The 13,280-nt window shown below is 41.8% G+C and overlaps 1 protein-coding gene across 1 annotated transcript in view; it reads left to right on the top strand.

Moving 5' to 3' along the window:
- The first annotated feature begins 3,082 nt into the window (after window positions 1-3,082).
- Window positions 3,083-13,280, top strand: part of Asph (aspartate beta-hydroxylase) — a 263,046-nt gene continuing 252,848 nt past the window's right edge. The window contains exon 1 of the mRNA XM_012517188.2: window positions 3,083-3,560. Within this exon, the coding sequence (XP_012372642.1) occupies window positions 3,416-3,560 (145 nt within the window). The 5' untranslated portion in view covers window positions 3,083-3,415. The remainder of the gene's footprint in view (window positions 3,561-13,280) is intronic.

Raw genomic sequence — 13,280 nt, 5'->3', positions numbered from 1 at the left:
TCTCTCTCTCTCTCTCTCTCTCTCTCTCCTCTTTCATAACATAAAGTCAGGCTCATTTGTACAAACAACAACTCATTTACTTGCTGATATATAATTCATATGGGAATCATTGTTATGGAAACACTTTGGTGAGTGAATGTCTTAAAAGTTCTCTTGTGATTACCAAGATAACTTCCATTGCATTACTTTCTACTAATGTAATATGAAAACATGTGAATGAATCATGTTCTTAGATTTTTTTCTACTATGGCCCAATATACTATTTAAATAAAGCTGATGGAATTTCATTTTTAGTTTTTACAATAAAATTGCTCATTAGAGCCAGGTGTGGTGGTCTGTGCCTGTCATCCCAACATTTGGGAGGCTTGAGATAAGAGGATCACCATGAGCTTGAGGCTAACTTGAGCTACATAGTGAGTTCAAAGCCAGCCTGGACTGCAGTGCAAGATCCTGTCTCAAAAAACAAAAACAAAAACAAAACAACTCCCCCCCCCCAGAAACAAAAAACTCTCTACATATTAGAAAATCAGGTACAAGTGAGAAGTACAGCCTAGGAAGCAGGTTGGAGTGGAAGACATACTATGTATGTGTACCAAACCCCAACACGAATATAATCATTATGCACTGCAAATAAAAAAATAAAGTGAAACTTTAGAGCAATATTTTAGTACATACAAGTTGCAAAATACATAATTTTGAAAGCATTTGTCTGGAGGTTGTGAAAGGTCAACAGGAGGGGAAAAACAGTAACTAATAACTAGGCCAGAGAGTGTCCTCTGGCTCTTGCTCTTAAATCCCACTGAAGCCAATAGAAGTTTATGGAAATATCTGAAAGATATTTGGCCTACTTCAAATGTTCCATTAAATTAGTATTTTAATACACTGTCCTAGTTAAGTGCTGCTGTTATGGTTCTTGTAACATAATTTCACCGGATGGCCATTCAGAGCTTCCTTGGAAACCATAAGAAACTAAGGGTATTCCTACAAGGGATATTCCTCCTCTCATTTAATTTTCGCATCCCATGATGAGTAAAGGTCTTATGCAAAGAAATTCATATTTCCAAAATAAGCTTTGTTTTTAATACCCATAAAACGGGAAGGATAAGCAGAAGCAAAATACATAATTCTGACACTCAGTTTGGCGGAATTTAGTTTCAGAAATTAAACCATGTATACAGCCAACATATTTCATGTTATAAGTATTATTTATTTTATTTCATATAGTTCAGTGTGTACATGTCATGGCATGGTTTATGATTTAAGGAATTACTAACTAGCCTCTTTCTATGATCTTTTTTGGCGGAACTGGGGATTGAACTCAGACCCTTGCGCTTGCCAGGGAAGCGCTTACTCTACTGAGCCATCTCCCCGGCCCTATGATCTTATTTATTGTATAGTTTGAACTGTTACTGGTTAAGGAGCCCTGTCACTGGAAACAGGTTGTTCCTAGAAATGTCAACACAAAGCGTCACTTTTCAGGGTCCATTTTTCCTTGATTCCCTCAACTAGGTCTCAGAGTTCTTTTCAGGTCGTGCTATGGAGGCTCCACAGAAAGAAGGGGGTCAGGTATGGCACTCTCCCTGCACAGCAACGCTTGTCCTGCCAGAATAATCTGGCCCATAGCCCCGGGGGCAGCACAACTGACTGAATTCATCTCCCTGCTCTATCAGTTTTCCCTTCTGAGCTTAGTTTATTTCTAAGCCTCAGTTACCTTGTGCCTTCAAAATGGACACTGATGAATGAAGTCTGTGAGAATTTAAGAGGTAAACTGCACTTGGGAGTGAGAGCATTGCTTTGTTTTTCAGCTCAGTTGAGCTGTCATTACTCCTTTGCGTTCAGTGCCATGGGGTATATTTGTCTTCTAGCCCAGCTCACTCTTTTCGCTCCCTGCCCTAAAACTTTGTAATGGAGTCTGAGCAGGAGAAAGGATGTGTGGAGGCTGAAGAAGACACCATAAAATGAAAGCTCAAAACCTTATTTTACTTTTTTGGTGTGTGGGGCGTCCGGAATTGAACTCAGAACCTCTCACTTGCCAGGCAGTCACTGTGCCACTGAGCTATATCTCAGACTCTAAAAGTTCAGAGAGCTTCTGTAGTTCAGGCCACCTCCATTTCGAGGAAGGTAGAGACAGGCTTTCTTGCAGTTTAGCAACGTGACCATCGTGACCATCGGAGGCTTTGTGCATCACAGCTGCCAGCTGTTCACAAAAGAGGCAAGAGAGCGGTGGGTACAGCACCCACCACTGGCCAGTCTAGGCAGGTGGCAGGGCAGAAGAAGGGGAACCAAAGGAGATGGCACACACTAGTCCATGAAAAACCCGGAGAGACTGGCGGGGAGTGTTCAGAAACAGGGTCCAGCTTGGGGGGTACATCGCAGAAAAGGGACAGAAGTGTTATCAAGTCACCAAACACTTCCTGCTTGTCTGCTGCCCACCTCGCATGCTGTCAGCAGTTGGTGGCACCCAATGACAAAGACCAGGTACTCTGATATTAAGTCATTGTCTGGTACCCTGCTCCGAATTCTGGGCACAGGTCCAGTCACTCTGAGGTGACACGTAGGGGTGATGGCTGGGGCGTCCAGGTACACCGAATGAGGACATTGTCCCACAGGAAGATTCCAAAGAGGGCGCCTTTCCAGGTGACAAAATTTTTTGTGTCACCTTTACATTTTTATGTCTTTGCTAAGATTCTCATGAAATATTGATGGCACCAATGAAATAAATCCTTCCCCCATTTTTTAAAAAAATCAATGATTTTTTTTAAAAATCATGGTGTAAGCGTTGGATTTGTCCCAGTAGGACCATTTCACAAATACCCAATACTGACTAGGCACAGGCGTCCTTTCCACTGAGTGCCTGGGCACAGAAAGAGACAGGAACAAAACCCACAGCGCGAGGCCGGGAGCCGCGCGCTGCTCCCCCGCCCGCCCGTGCCACTGTCGCTCCCCTCCCCACCGCCATGCAGCGGGGCGTGCCAAAGCTCGCGAGAGCCCGGTCGGTCGGCCCCACGTTTGCCACGTTCTAGAGGACCCAGACACATTGGAAAACAGCAGGCAGCTTGAGTCCCAGGGAGCTGCGTGGCGCAGAGCAGCCCCAAATCTGCACAGCCGGAGAGGGACGGCCGGGCGCCGCCCTCTCCCTCGCCTCTTCCGATTGGCTCAGGAGCCCTGTCGCTCAGCGCTCGGTGGGCGGGGCGCCTCGGGGGCGGGGCCGAGGGACGCCGCGCGCTCTCGCGGGGGAGCGCGTCGCGGGCTCGGCGCACGCGGGTGAAAGTCCTCGGAGGCGCGGCGGGCGGTGTCGAGGCTGGGCTGCTGCTGAGGACCCGCGCCCGCGCCCGCCGCCGTCAGCGGCCCGCGCCCTCGAGTCCCCGGGCGCCCAGGAAGACCCCGGGTCCTAGCCGACCCCGTGGAGCGCGCGATGGCCCCGCGCAGGAATGCCAGGGGCGGCGGCGGCAACGGCAGTGGCAACGGCAGCGGCAGCGGCAGCGGCAGCGGCGGCTCCGGCTCCGGCTCCGGCAGCACGAGCACCGGCAGCGGCAGCAGCAGCCCCGGGGCGCGGAGAGGTCAGTTCCCGCCGGCCGGGCTGGGCCTCGGCTGCGAGCCTCCATCCTCGGCTCTCCCGGGCGCGGGGCGGAGGCCGCGCTCGGGGGTCCCGCCGGGAGTCCCAGCCGGTGGTGCCCGTCCTGCAGGGCGCAGCCCTCACGTGCAGGGCGCAGCCCAGATGCGAGGCGCGGCGCTGCCTCCGCCTCCGGGAACCGGGCGCGGGAGTGGGGACGGTGCAGCCTGGCCTGGCGTGCCCGGGGAGCTGGAGCGTCCGGCGAAGTTAGGTCACTGCCAAAGCCGCGGCGCCGAGGTGCAGCTCCGAGGGGACCTCTCCTAGCCCGGAGTCGCGGGGGAGGGCGTAGTCGTAGGTGAGGTTAGGACCGGTGTGAAAGCTTTCGGAAATTTCTTTAAATAGGTTGATGTATTTTCTTGCAGTGCGTTGCGCGTGCCTTCAGAACATCAAGGAATGGCACAAAACACTGGGCGAAGCTATTTCTCCCTTTTTCTTTTCTTAAAAACAGAGTGATATTCACCTTTGCTTTTCTCGCTGTGCTTACCCAGCATAACATGTTTTAAATCTGTTTTGTCTCATATTTCAGTGGTACTCGGGTCCTTTTATGTTTACTTTACGTCATAGTTAGCATATTGAGACTGCAATACACATGTGGTTTGAATGTGCGCGGTAGACTTCACTTGAAATGATTTAGGTTCTGTGCTGAGATCTGCATGCAGTGCATTAGTATATGTCAAGAAAGTAACACAACTACTGTTGTGTTTCACATAACTATTTCCTTCGTAGTACAGTCTTATTTATTTTCCTGTATATTTCTTTTGTTTCATTCTCTCTTGGTCATTTCTTATCCCCCAGGTCCTAGCCTGGTCCTTTTCCATAATAGTTACTCAATAAATATTTGATTAGTGAGTGGATGGGTAAATGGAACTAGTGAAAGTAGTGCAGTTAAATCCATTGCATTTACATTGACCACTAGCATTCTGAATGGAAAAAGATACAGGCAGTTTGAACTTTAAAGCCACCTTATTAATTCATCTTTGAAATGAGTATAATTTGTGTTCTTTGTTCCTTTGTCAGATGTGTCAGTTAAATAGGGAGAGGGATTGATCAACTGCCTCTGGTGACTGGGCTTATACTTACTAACATTTCCAAATAAGACTTTTTGTGCTGCTTGGAAACCAAGCAGGGTAAGCTCAGAAAGAATTATTAACTTTAAGTTTTTTTGTAGCTGTTAATAGATGAGACATCTGTTTTTGCAATTGTTGTTTTTTTCACTTGATACTGGGAGTAGAAGCCAGGGCTTTGTGTAGGCTGTGCTGGCAGGTGCTCTATCACCGGCCTGTACTCCAGCCCCTCTCCTGCTTGTCTGCTGCACTCTTGAGTTGAGAACTGACTACATCCAAGAAAAGCACTTTGCAAAGCTGGGTATTAGTAAGAATGGCTATTAGGAAGTGTGTGGGGTTCCCACCCTTATCCACTAAGTACTTAAACCATTTTAACAGTCAGCTGATTAAGTTTAGGTAATGTCAGGACCTAATATTTTCAGACTTTTCATACGCAGACATTGTAGAGTGAGCCGTGTCTGTAGTTGAGGATCTATAGGCTTTTGATCATTTTACATACTGACTCCAGAGTTGTCATGAAATCTGCGTAGAAGAGGGCCTTTAAAAGACATGTAAAAGGAATGTCAATGTTAAAAAGCAAAAGGCCAAGAATTGGTATCAAGGTCCTGCATATTACATAATACGTATCTTTTTTATGCAGCTATTTTGTTCTTCATTGGGTATTCATTTATGTGAGGTAGAAGGCACCAGAGATGGAAGCCAGGGTAATCTGCATTATCGTGAAAATTTGGACTGACAAGGTGATTCTGTTTATGCTGTTTCCTTACAGCAACATATGCCTGAGAGATAAAACAAATATTGCTTTGTCTTGCCTGGTCACTGAGGTACAGATGTTAATTTGTAAGCCATTCCAGATACTGCAGATGTAAACCATTCCCATTCACGTCAGAGCCAAGACTAGAAGTCAGGGTCTGTTAGTCGTTAGTTACCACCGAACTGTTAGAATTGTGGCTTCTTTTATGTGAAAGAGCTCATGGGAATTGGGAGCTGAACTAGTTTATCAACTTTTTTTCTGGCTCTATGGGATACTGTATCTGGTTTTTGAAGAAAAATGTGCTTTTGTCATGTAACTAATTAAATTTGTTTAAAATTATGTTTGAAGTGGCACATCTGAAACTCTAGTTTGAGAAGAGTATGAGGGCTCAAAAAGTTTTTTGATTTAAAAAATTATTGTTATTATTTTGTCTTTTTGAGAAAGTCTTACTATATAGTTCAGGCTGGCCTTGAGCCAACTTTATAGCCCAGGCTGGTCTGTCTGATCTTCCTGCCACGGCCTCCAGAGTGCTGGGATTACAGGGGGTGCTGGGATCATAGAGCATGTGCCACTCTGTCACTGTGATAGGTTTTTTTGTTTTTTTGTTTGTTTGTTTTTTGTATAGGGGATCAAACTCAGGGCCTTGGGCTTGCCAGGCAGGCACTTATGCCACTGAGCTATCTCCCCGACCTTCTAATAGTTTTTTGAGATGTTTTGTATTGAGAGTCTGAAGTAGATGTTGACATTGGTCAGTCACATAAAACATTATTTCTTAGATATTTATGCAAAAGTGTGGAAAAGAAAGAACCGAATGTCTTAAAGCAGCAAGTTTTAGGGAAAGGATTTTTAAAAGTTTCCTGTTTACTATTTTTTTCAATATAAATGAAAAAATTATTAAATGGAATTTAATTTCAGATTTTTCAATTTGCTTAGAATATAAAAATTGAATCAATGGGACTTCTTGTGTTTAACTTGCATGACCAATTTGGGCTGGAGGGCGGAGCCTCTTTCAACTTTATGGATTTGAAAAATCTTTGGTGAAGAAGAGTGATGGTGTGCAGTTTTCCTTTGGGCTTATTTTGTAGTGCACACCTCTTCTGGCCCTTTGCTTACCTTTGTCTTTGCCTGTGAGTATCAGCCATTGTTTGCTTGTAGCTTCTAAGCAACTTTCCATTTGCCTGTTTATTTTGTCCACGGCCTGCTACCTTGTTACATTCTACCGGTAGGTGTCGCCGTAGAACACCTTTCTGCTGCCTAATTTGCCTTTTGGATAATAGCAATTCAGTTTTAAAATTGCTATTATGTAATCGGTTTGTATTTACTGAAAACTATTGTTGCATAAGTGCTTAAACAATTTTATCTACTGATACATAGTCCTCTCAAGATTTCTAACATTTTGAAACTTATTAGTGATTAAACCGTGAGTCCCAAGCAGCCTTGTTCAGGCTTATCTGTTTTAGAATTATATATTGTCCGTAAAATAGATATATATTCACAGATTCATTTGGTGGGCTTTGGTCATTTACAAACGTCTGAGTGTTTTTTCTTCTTTCTACTTCCAGTTTCTCTGTGCCTACTTAATAATTAAAGTGTAAAACGCGCTGCTGCTTGCATTTTGGCTCCTTTAGTGAAGAGGTGCTGGCGAAATTCCTTTTCTTTAGACAGAGACTCTGAGCGCCCGCTTAATCTTCCATTAGTCATTATAAGGTAAAGATAGGCAGGCCATAACATATCTACGATGTGAATTATATGGTATATTTTGTTCAGTTTATATATTTTTTCCTGCCTGGCCAAATAACATGAAACTGAGTACACAAAATGTTTTGAGAGACCTTATTTATTTTTCAGTTTTTGAGACAGGGTCTCATTCTGTAATTCAGGCCGGCCTAGATCTCACTATGTAGTCTAGGCTGTCCTTGAACTTGTGGCGATCCTCCTGTCTCAGGCTCCCCAGGGCTGGGTCTGAGAGAGTTCTTGAATACCTTCTAAAAAGACCAACTGTATTAACCTAGAGTAAGGTTGGGAAGTAAAAGATAATATCTGTATTTTAGTCTTGCAGTAAAATCAGTTGTGTCATAGAGGTTATTAGACAATGAATATATGAGGTTTGCATTTCAGCTACTTACTGAGGGTACCGTGATAAAAGCTCATGTGAACTGTTTTTAGTTAATACCAGAGATTTAATTCCTCTGCTGTGTGATCTCAATAGGAAAACAAAATAAAGCAAAGCAAAAAGTCTCTTTAGTAAGAAAATGCAGTTTGGGAGAAAAAAAATCAACCTAGATCTGTATTTATTTAGAATGCGCCTGGCAGGTCACTCTACAGCTCTAATGTCGGTCTTCGCAGGGATACTTACCTTCGCTTTCCTTTAGAGATGTGATAACCTAAGACCAATTTTATGTCCCCTCTGCTTCTCATGTGCCTCCTTTAAAGTGCTTCTGCTGGTAGAGGAGAGTGTAAAGATTGGAGAATACACTGCATAGATCTAGGTAGGCTATTGCATGATTGAAATTCTGTAATGACTCATTGTTAAAACAAACAAACAAAAAAGACCAAACAAACAGCATACTATTCTGAACTGTGTGTTTCAAGTAAAATACATGTTTTTAAGGGAGTGTTCATGGCGTGGCTTTGTGTAGTGCTGAATAGATCTGCGTATTTATGCATCAGCCTCAAGCTGTTCATTTGCCTGTTCCCCCTTCTGCTAGCAGCCTGGAGACTCACACTGTTGGTTTTTGCCAGGTATAGTGGTACACACCCATAATCCCAGCAATCAGGAGGCTGAGGCAGGGAATCCTTGCAAATTTGAGACCAGCCTGAGCTACCAAATGAGCTCATGGCATCCTGAACTGAATAGCGAGACCCTGTCTCAAAAACAAAAATAAAGAAAATGTTGGGTTTTCTTTTTTTCTGCTTCCGTCCTGCTGTAGGGGTGCATTGTACAGTTCAGTGCTATGGTATTTCTGGGAGCTAGTGTGATATTTTCTTGTCAGTTATTATAATTGTTTTTATTTTCTATTTCTCTGGTATGAAGGGGTTTCTGGCATTTGTTTTACTTTTGTTATTTGTTTTTGGAATGTGTCTTGGTTACCTTTAGTTAGCCATTGTAGTTTACCAATGGCTAAAAACAATGACAAATCACTGAACATAATTATGATGACACTGAGGATGGCTGAAGAACAATTTTATATAGACATCCTATTAGGTTCAAAGGAATTTGGGCTAACTTGGTCAATCACTCTTTTTTTTTTTTTTAAATTTTATTTAAATTTATTTGTGTGTGTGTGTGTGTGTGTGTGTGGCCAGCTCAGCCCACCAGGGGGCAGGGCTGTCTGGCATGTGGTGCTGGGGGATTGAACCGCGGTCCCTGTGCTTTGCTAAGCTTGTTCTAAGTAGGTGCTTTAGACCACTGAGCCATCTCACCAGCCCCCACTCTTTTAAAATAGTCCAGAATGTCTTTTACAGGATCTGTAGATTCTGTGCTCCAAAGCCAAAGACGTTAGTGTAGGATTGGGGAGTTGTACTTACGGTAGGCTTTCCAGTGACGGTTCTGGTAGGAGAAAAAGCAGTTGCTGGACTTGGAGAAATGCAAGCCCTGTTCTGTGTGCCTGAAGATTTAATCCTGTGAGCCGTCTGTGTGCAGTCAGCAAGGAGAAGTCTTAGTGGGAGAGTGTCCCAAAACCACCTTGGTCGTGGTTGACTTTTCTCTTACTTCATAATACACTTCATGGTGGTGCATTGTGCATGCGTTGCTATTTTGCTTTTCTCTCCTAAATTGTTTCTTTTTAGTATGTTGCTAATTTTTCTCCCTGTCTTTCACTCTGTTTTTCCTTTTTGAGACTGAGTTTCGCTGTCCCATTCAGGCAGCCTTGGGTTCACAGTGTAGTCCAGGCTGGTCTCAATCTCACAGTTCCTCTGCCTCAGCCTGTCACGTGTGGGATTACAGGCATGCACCACTATGTCTGGCCTCACACTCTGTAATTTCAGTCATTTTAGGAGAATACTGGAAAGCTCTTGGGTTTTAGGCTTGTGTGTAAATTTCATTTGGGGAATTCTTAGTTTGTTTTTTTTTTCTTATACGAACATGGTTGTGTGGTAAATGTTTGCTGAAAGTATCTAGCAGTTAGCTTTACCTTTTTTATTGCTTGGATCAGATAATTTTGGTTAATTTAGATAGTATTATTTACAATCTTGGTTTCTTGTAGAGAGCCATGTCTCTAACTTTTAAAGTAAAAATATACTGTGCTGCTTGTTAAAACGGTATCTGCTTAAAGTAGAATATGTTTAAGTCTTATACGTTGCTGTGAATAAAGTACTGAATATGCACTTATGCGCAGTGTAGGTGAAGAAATAAAACATTGCCAGATTCATAGTTTCCTCTCCTGTGGCAGCTTGTCCCAGTGATTGTTGCTAGTATTGCATAACTGTTGCCATCATTTCCCTAATGATACATAAATGCATAGAAGTAGTACATATTACATAAGGTTATGTTGGACATCATATTGTATATTCATATATGTCTGTAGAAGCTGCTTAGGAAGTATATCTATACCCTTTAGTATATCTACACCATTTGAAATCTTGCCCCAGCTCGATTTTCACCTAGAGTACTAGAAATACGGATGTACTTGTTTTGGACACCATATGGTAAAAGTTAGGCTTTTAATTTTACTTGGCGTACTAACTTGCAGTGATCCTTCTGACTCAGCCGTCTGAGTCCTGGGGTGACAGGTGCACATCACCACATGCAGCCAAACACCATTTGAAATCTTGCCCCAGCTCGATTTTCACCTAGAGTACTATTTTCACGTAGAGTACTTCACTGTGGGAATGTGTTTCCTTCCCTTGAGCAGTCCTGCTGGAACACTTTGTTTTCTTTGTGTCAAATAATGCTGGTTTGAATATTCATGTATTTTAGGGTGTAATCTGGAATTGGAATTGCCAGCTTTTAGCAAATTCACATATACATAGTAAGTGGTTAGTAGCTCTTGCCATTTTTCAGCCCCAAGTGGTTTGCAGCAGTGTGAATTGATGCAGTGAATAAGAACCCGTTCTGTGTAGTCACCTTTGGTAAGGTTAAATAGTTGCAAGTTTAATGGGTGTGAAGTAATCTTTTGTAGTTTGAATTTGAGTTTTCATATTACTGGTGAAAGTAGTCATTTGTGGTGGTTTTTTTTTTTTTAATTTCCTGTTTGTATATACCTCTTTTTGTAGTTTTTGCTTGCTTTGTGTTTGCAGGTTTCTTTCTAAATCCTGAAGTTTTCATTACTTCTATGGTAAAGGACTTCTTCCAGTCAGTGAGTATGTGAATTTTCATTTTCTGGTATATATATTTTGGAGAACAAAATTTTAAAAGAGTTTACTATGTTAATGTTTCCCTGCCCCCTATTTTTTTCCTTAGAGGTTTGTGCTTTTAGCTTCATTTAATCCATCCTTTGTTACAGAGATCATAGCATGTTGTCATTTTCTTCTAAAAGTCCTAACATGTTTTCCTTTTTTAAAATTTTTAATTCAATTTAATTTATTTTTATATATTTGGTACCGGGTCTCAATACGCAGCTTGGACTCTTAGTGATCCTCCTATTTTCAGCCTCCGCAGTGCTGTGATTACAGGCATGCGCCCATGCCCAGTCGCAGTGGCTGGCTCTGTGCCACTGGGGTTAGGGCTGGTGTGGCATGTGGTGTCAGGGATCAAACCCCATCCCGTGCTTGCCTAAGCAGGTGCTTAGTCCACTGAGCTATTTTGCTGGCCCTGTGCTTTTTTTTTTTTTTTTTTAACATTAGGATTGCCACATTATTGTCAATTTTTATTGTGTATATTGTAAGGTAATTAAGACATTTTTAAAAGAATGGATAATGAGAATTTTCTAAACTATTGGTTGATGTGCCTGCTTTCTACAGTCTTTGGTATCAGATCTTGTCTATAAATGTGGCTTTACTTGATGTTAGGTGTTGGCAGAATGATAGTGCCGCACCCAATTGCTTTCTGTAGCTTTCCAGTAAGTTTTTATATCTTATTGGATGTGCCTCTTTGCCTTGTCCTTTTCACAATCATCCTTCCAACATTCTTCTTCCATGTCTCTACATTTTAGAATATGCTTTTCATTAAGTTTCATGAAAAAAATGTTAGAGTTTTGACTGAGACATGTTGAATTTATAGAAAAATTTGGGATATATGTTTATAATATTGAGTTCTGCACATGAGGATAATGTTTCTCTCTCTCTTTTTTTTTGTCATTGTCTGTTTGTCTTGTTGAGACAGGTTCTCACCATGAAGTTCAGGCTGGCTTTTAGCTCACTTTGTAGCCCAGGCTCATCTCCAATTCCCATCAGTCCTCTTGCCTCAGCCTCCCGGGTGCTGCGTGTGCATGTGTCACCACCCCTGGCTTGAGGATAATGTTTTTCTATTTATGTATTTTTAATAAATCATTTCTACAATTTTAAATATGTATAGTGGTTCCTCTGTATTCTGTGGTTCTACTTTCGCGGACTCACTGTTTCGTGGGTTTTCAAAAAATATTCGTCTAAATTATGTATCACGGATTTTTTGCTATATTGCAGGATTTTGAAGTAATGTACAGTATATGTATGTTAAAGTTAGGTAGCTTTACAAGTTTAGAATATGCTTATGAACATTAGAAGTGTTTTTAAAAGTGGCAAAGGTTTATAAGAATGTGGGGAGGATTTATAAAGTCTTAAAATATATATAAATACTAAAATAAATTAACATTGCTACTTCACTGATGGCGGGGGTGTCTGGGACGCAACCTTTGTGGTGAGGAGCCACTGTACGCATACACACACACAGCAAAATACAAGAGAGATAAGTAGGAGACAGGGAGAAGTTCAAATGCTTACCCAAGTTGCATATATTAGTGTTTCAAAAAATTTAATATATATACTGATTTGTTTAATTTTATTACTGGTTTATCTTAGTTCATTGAAAAGAAATTTTTGTGCTGTAAACTACTAAGTTAGGTAGAAATATCAAAGTCAGTCAGAGAGTGCTGGGCCCCAGGCCATCAGTACAGAAGATAACAGGTGAAAACTGGCTGGAGGTGACTAAGATTAAAATCACAATGGCCAGATTCAAATACTTGTACAGGGATAAGCTGACGTTTGGGATGGATATCTTCACCCTTTTGAGATTTCCCATTATCTCCTTAAGGGAGGACTAGCCTCTCCCACCTGCTAAGACTAGGACCATTATGACTAACTCTCCAGTTTATTAGACCAGAGCTGATGAGGTCACCCTTGTGCCCTTGCTACCACTGGATCAGTATTACCTAAGCTACTAGACTTGCATTCTTATTGTTTGATCATACTTTGACAACATTGTACCCTCCTCATGATTTTGCTCTATAAAACTTCCTTTGAGAGGTGGGCTCATCGGCACCCATTTGGGACCCCTGCTGTCTCTCAGGAGTTATTCCCATTCCCTTTTCCAGTACGTTTTCTTACTCTTAACCTCCTTTGTTCCTTAGAATTCAATTCTTTTTGACTTTGGCAAGTGAAGTCAGTGTCTCACATCTAGCATTTCCCCTTTCTAATTATCTGTTTATTTCTTCTTTTGAGAAACGTTTTGGTTTGTGTCTTTATACTCCGAGTAGCTACCTTGAGATGACATGTACATTGTTAACTGGTGTTATGCTCTTGTTGTTTTGTTATGAAATTTTGTTGTTTTCCTAAAATTAAAAAAAACCCTAACTTTTAATTAGAATTAGGCTTACTACTTTACATTTTTAGTAACATTTTTAATCAACATTTTATTTTAAAATCATACATCCACAGTGAAAGATTTTGCTGCCTGAACTCCAAAGTAGTTAATATTTTAATATATTGGCTTCAT

The sequence above is a fragment of the Octodon degus genome, unplaced genomic scaffold (assembly GCF_000260255.1).
Source record: "Octodon degus isolate 3935 unplaced genomic scaffold, OctDeg1.0 scaffold00152, whole genome shotgun sequence".
Taxonomy (NCBI): Eukaryota; Metazoa; Chordata; class Mammalia; order Rodentia; family Octodontidae; genus Octodon; species Octodon degus.
This window is presented reverse-complemented; position numbering and strand designations above follow the sequence as displayed.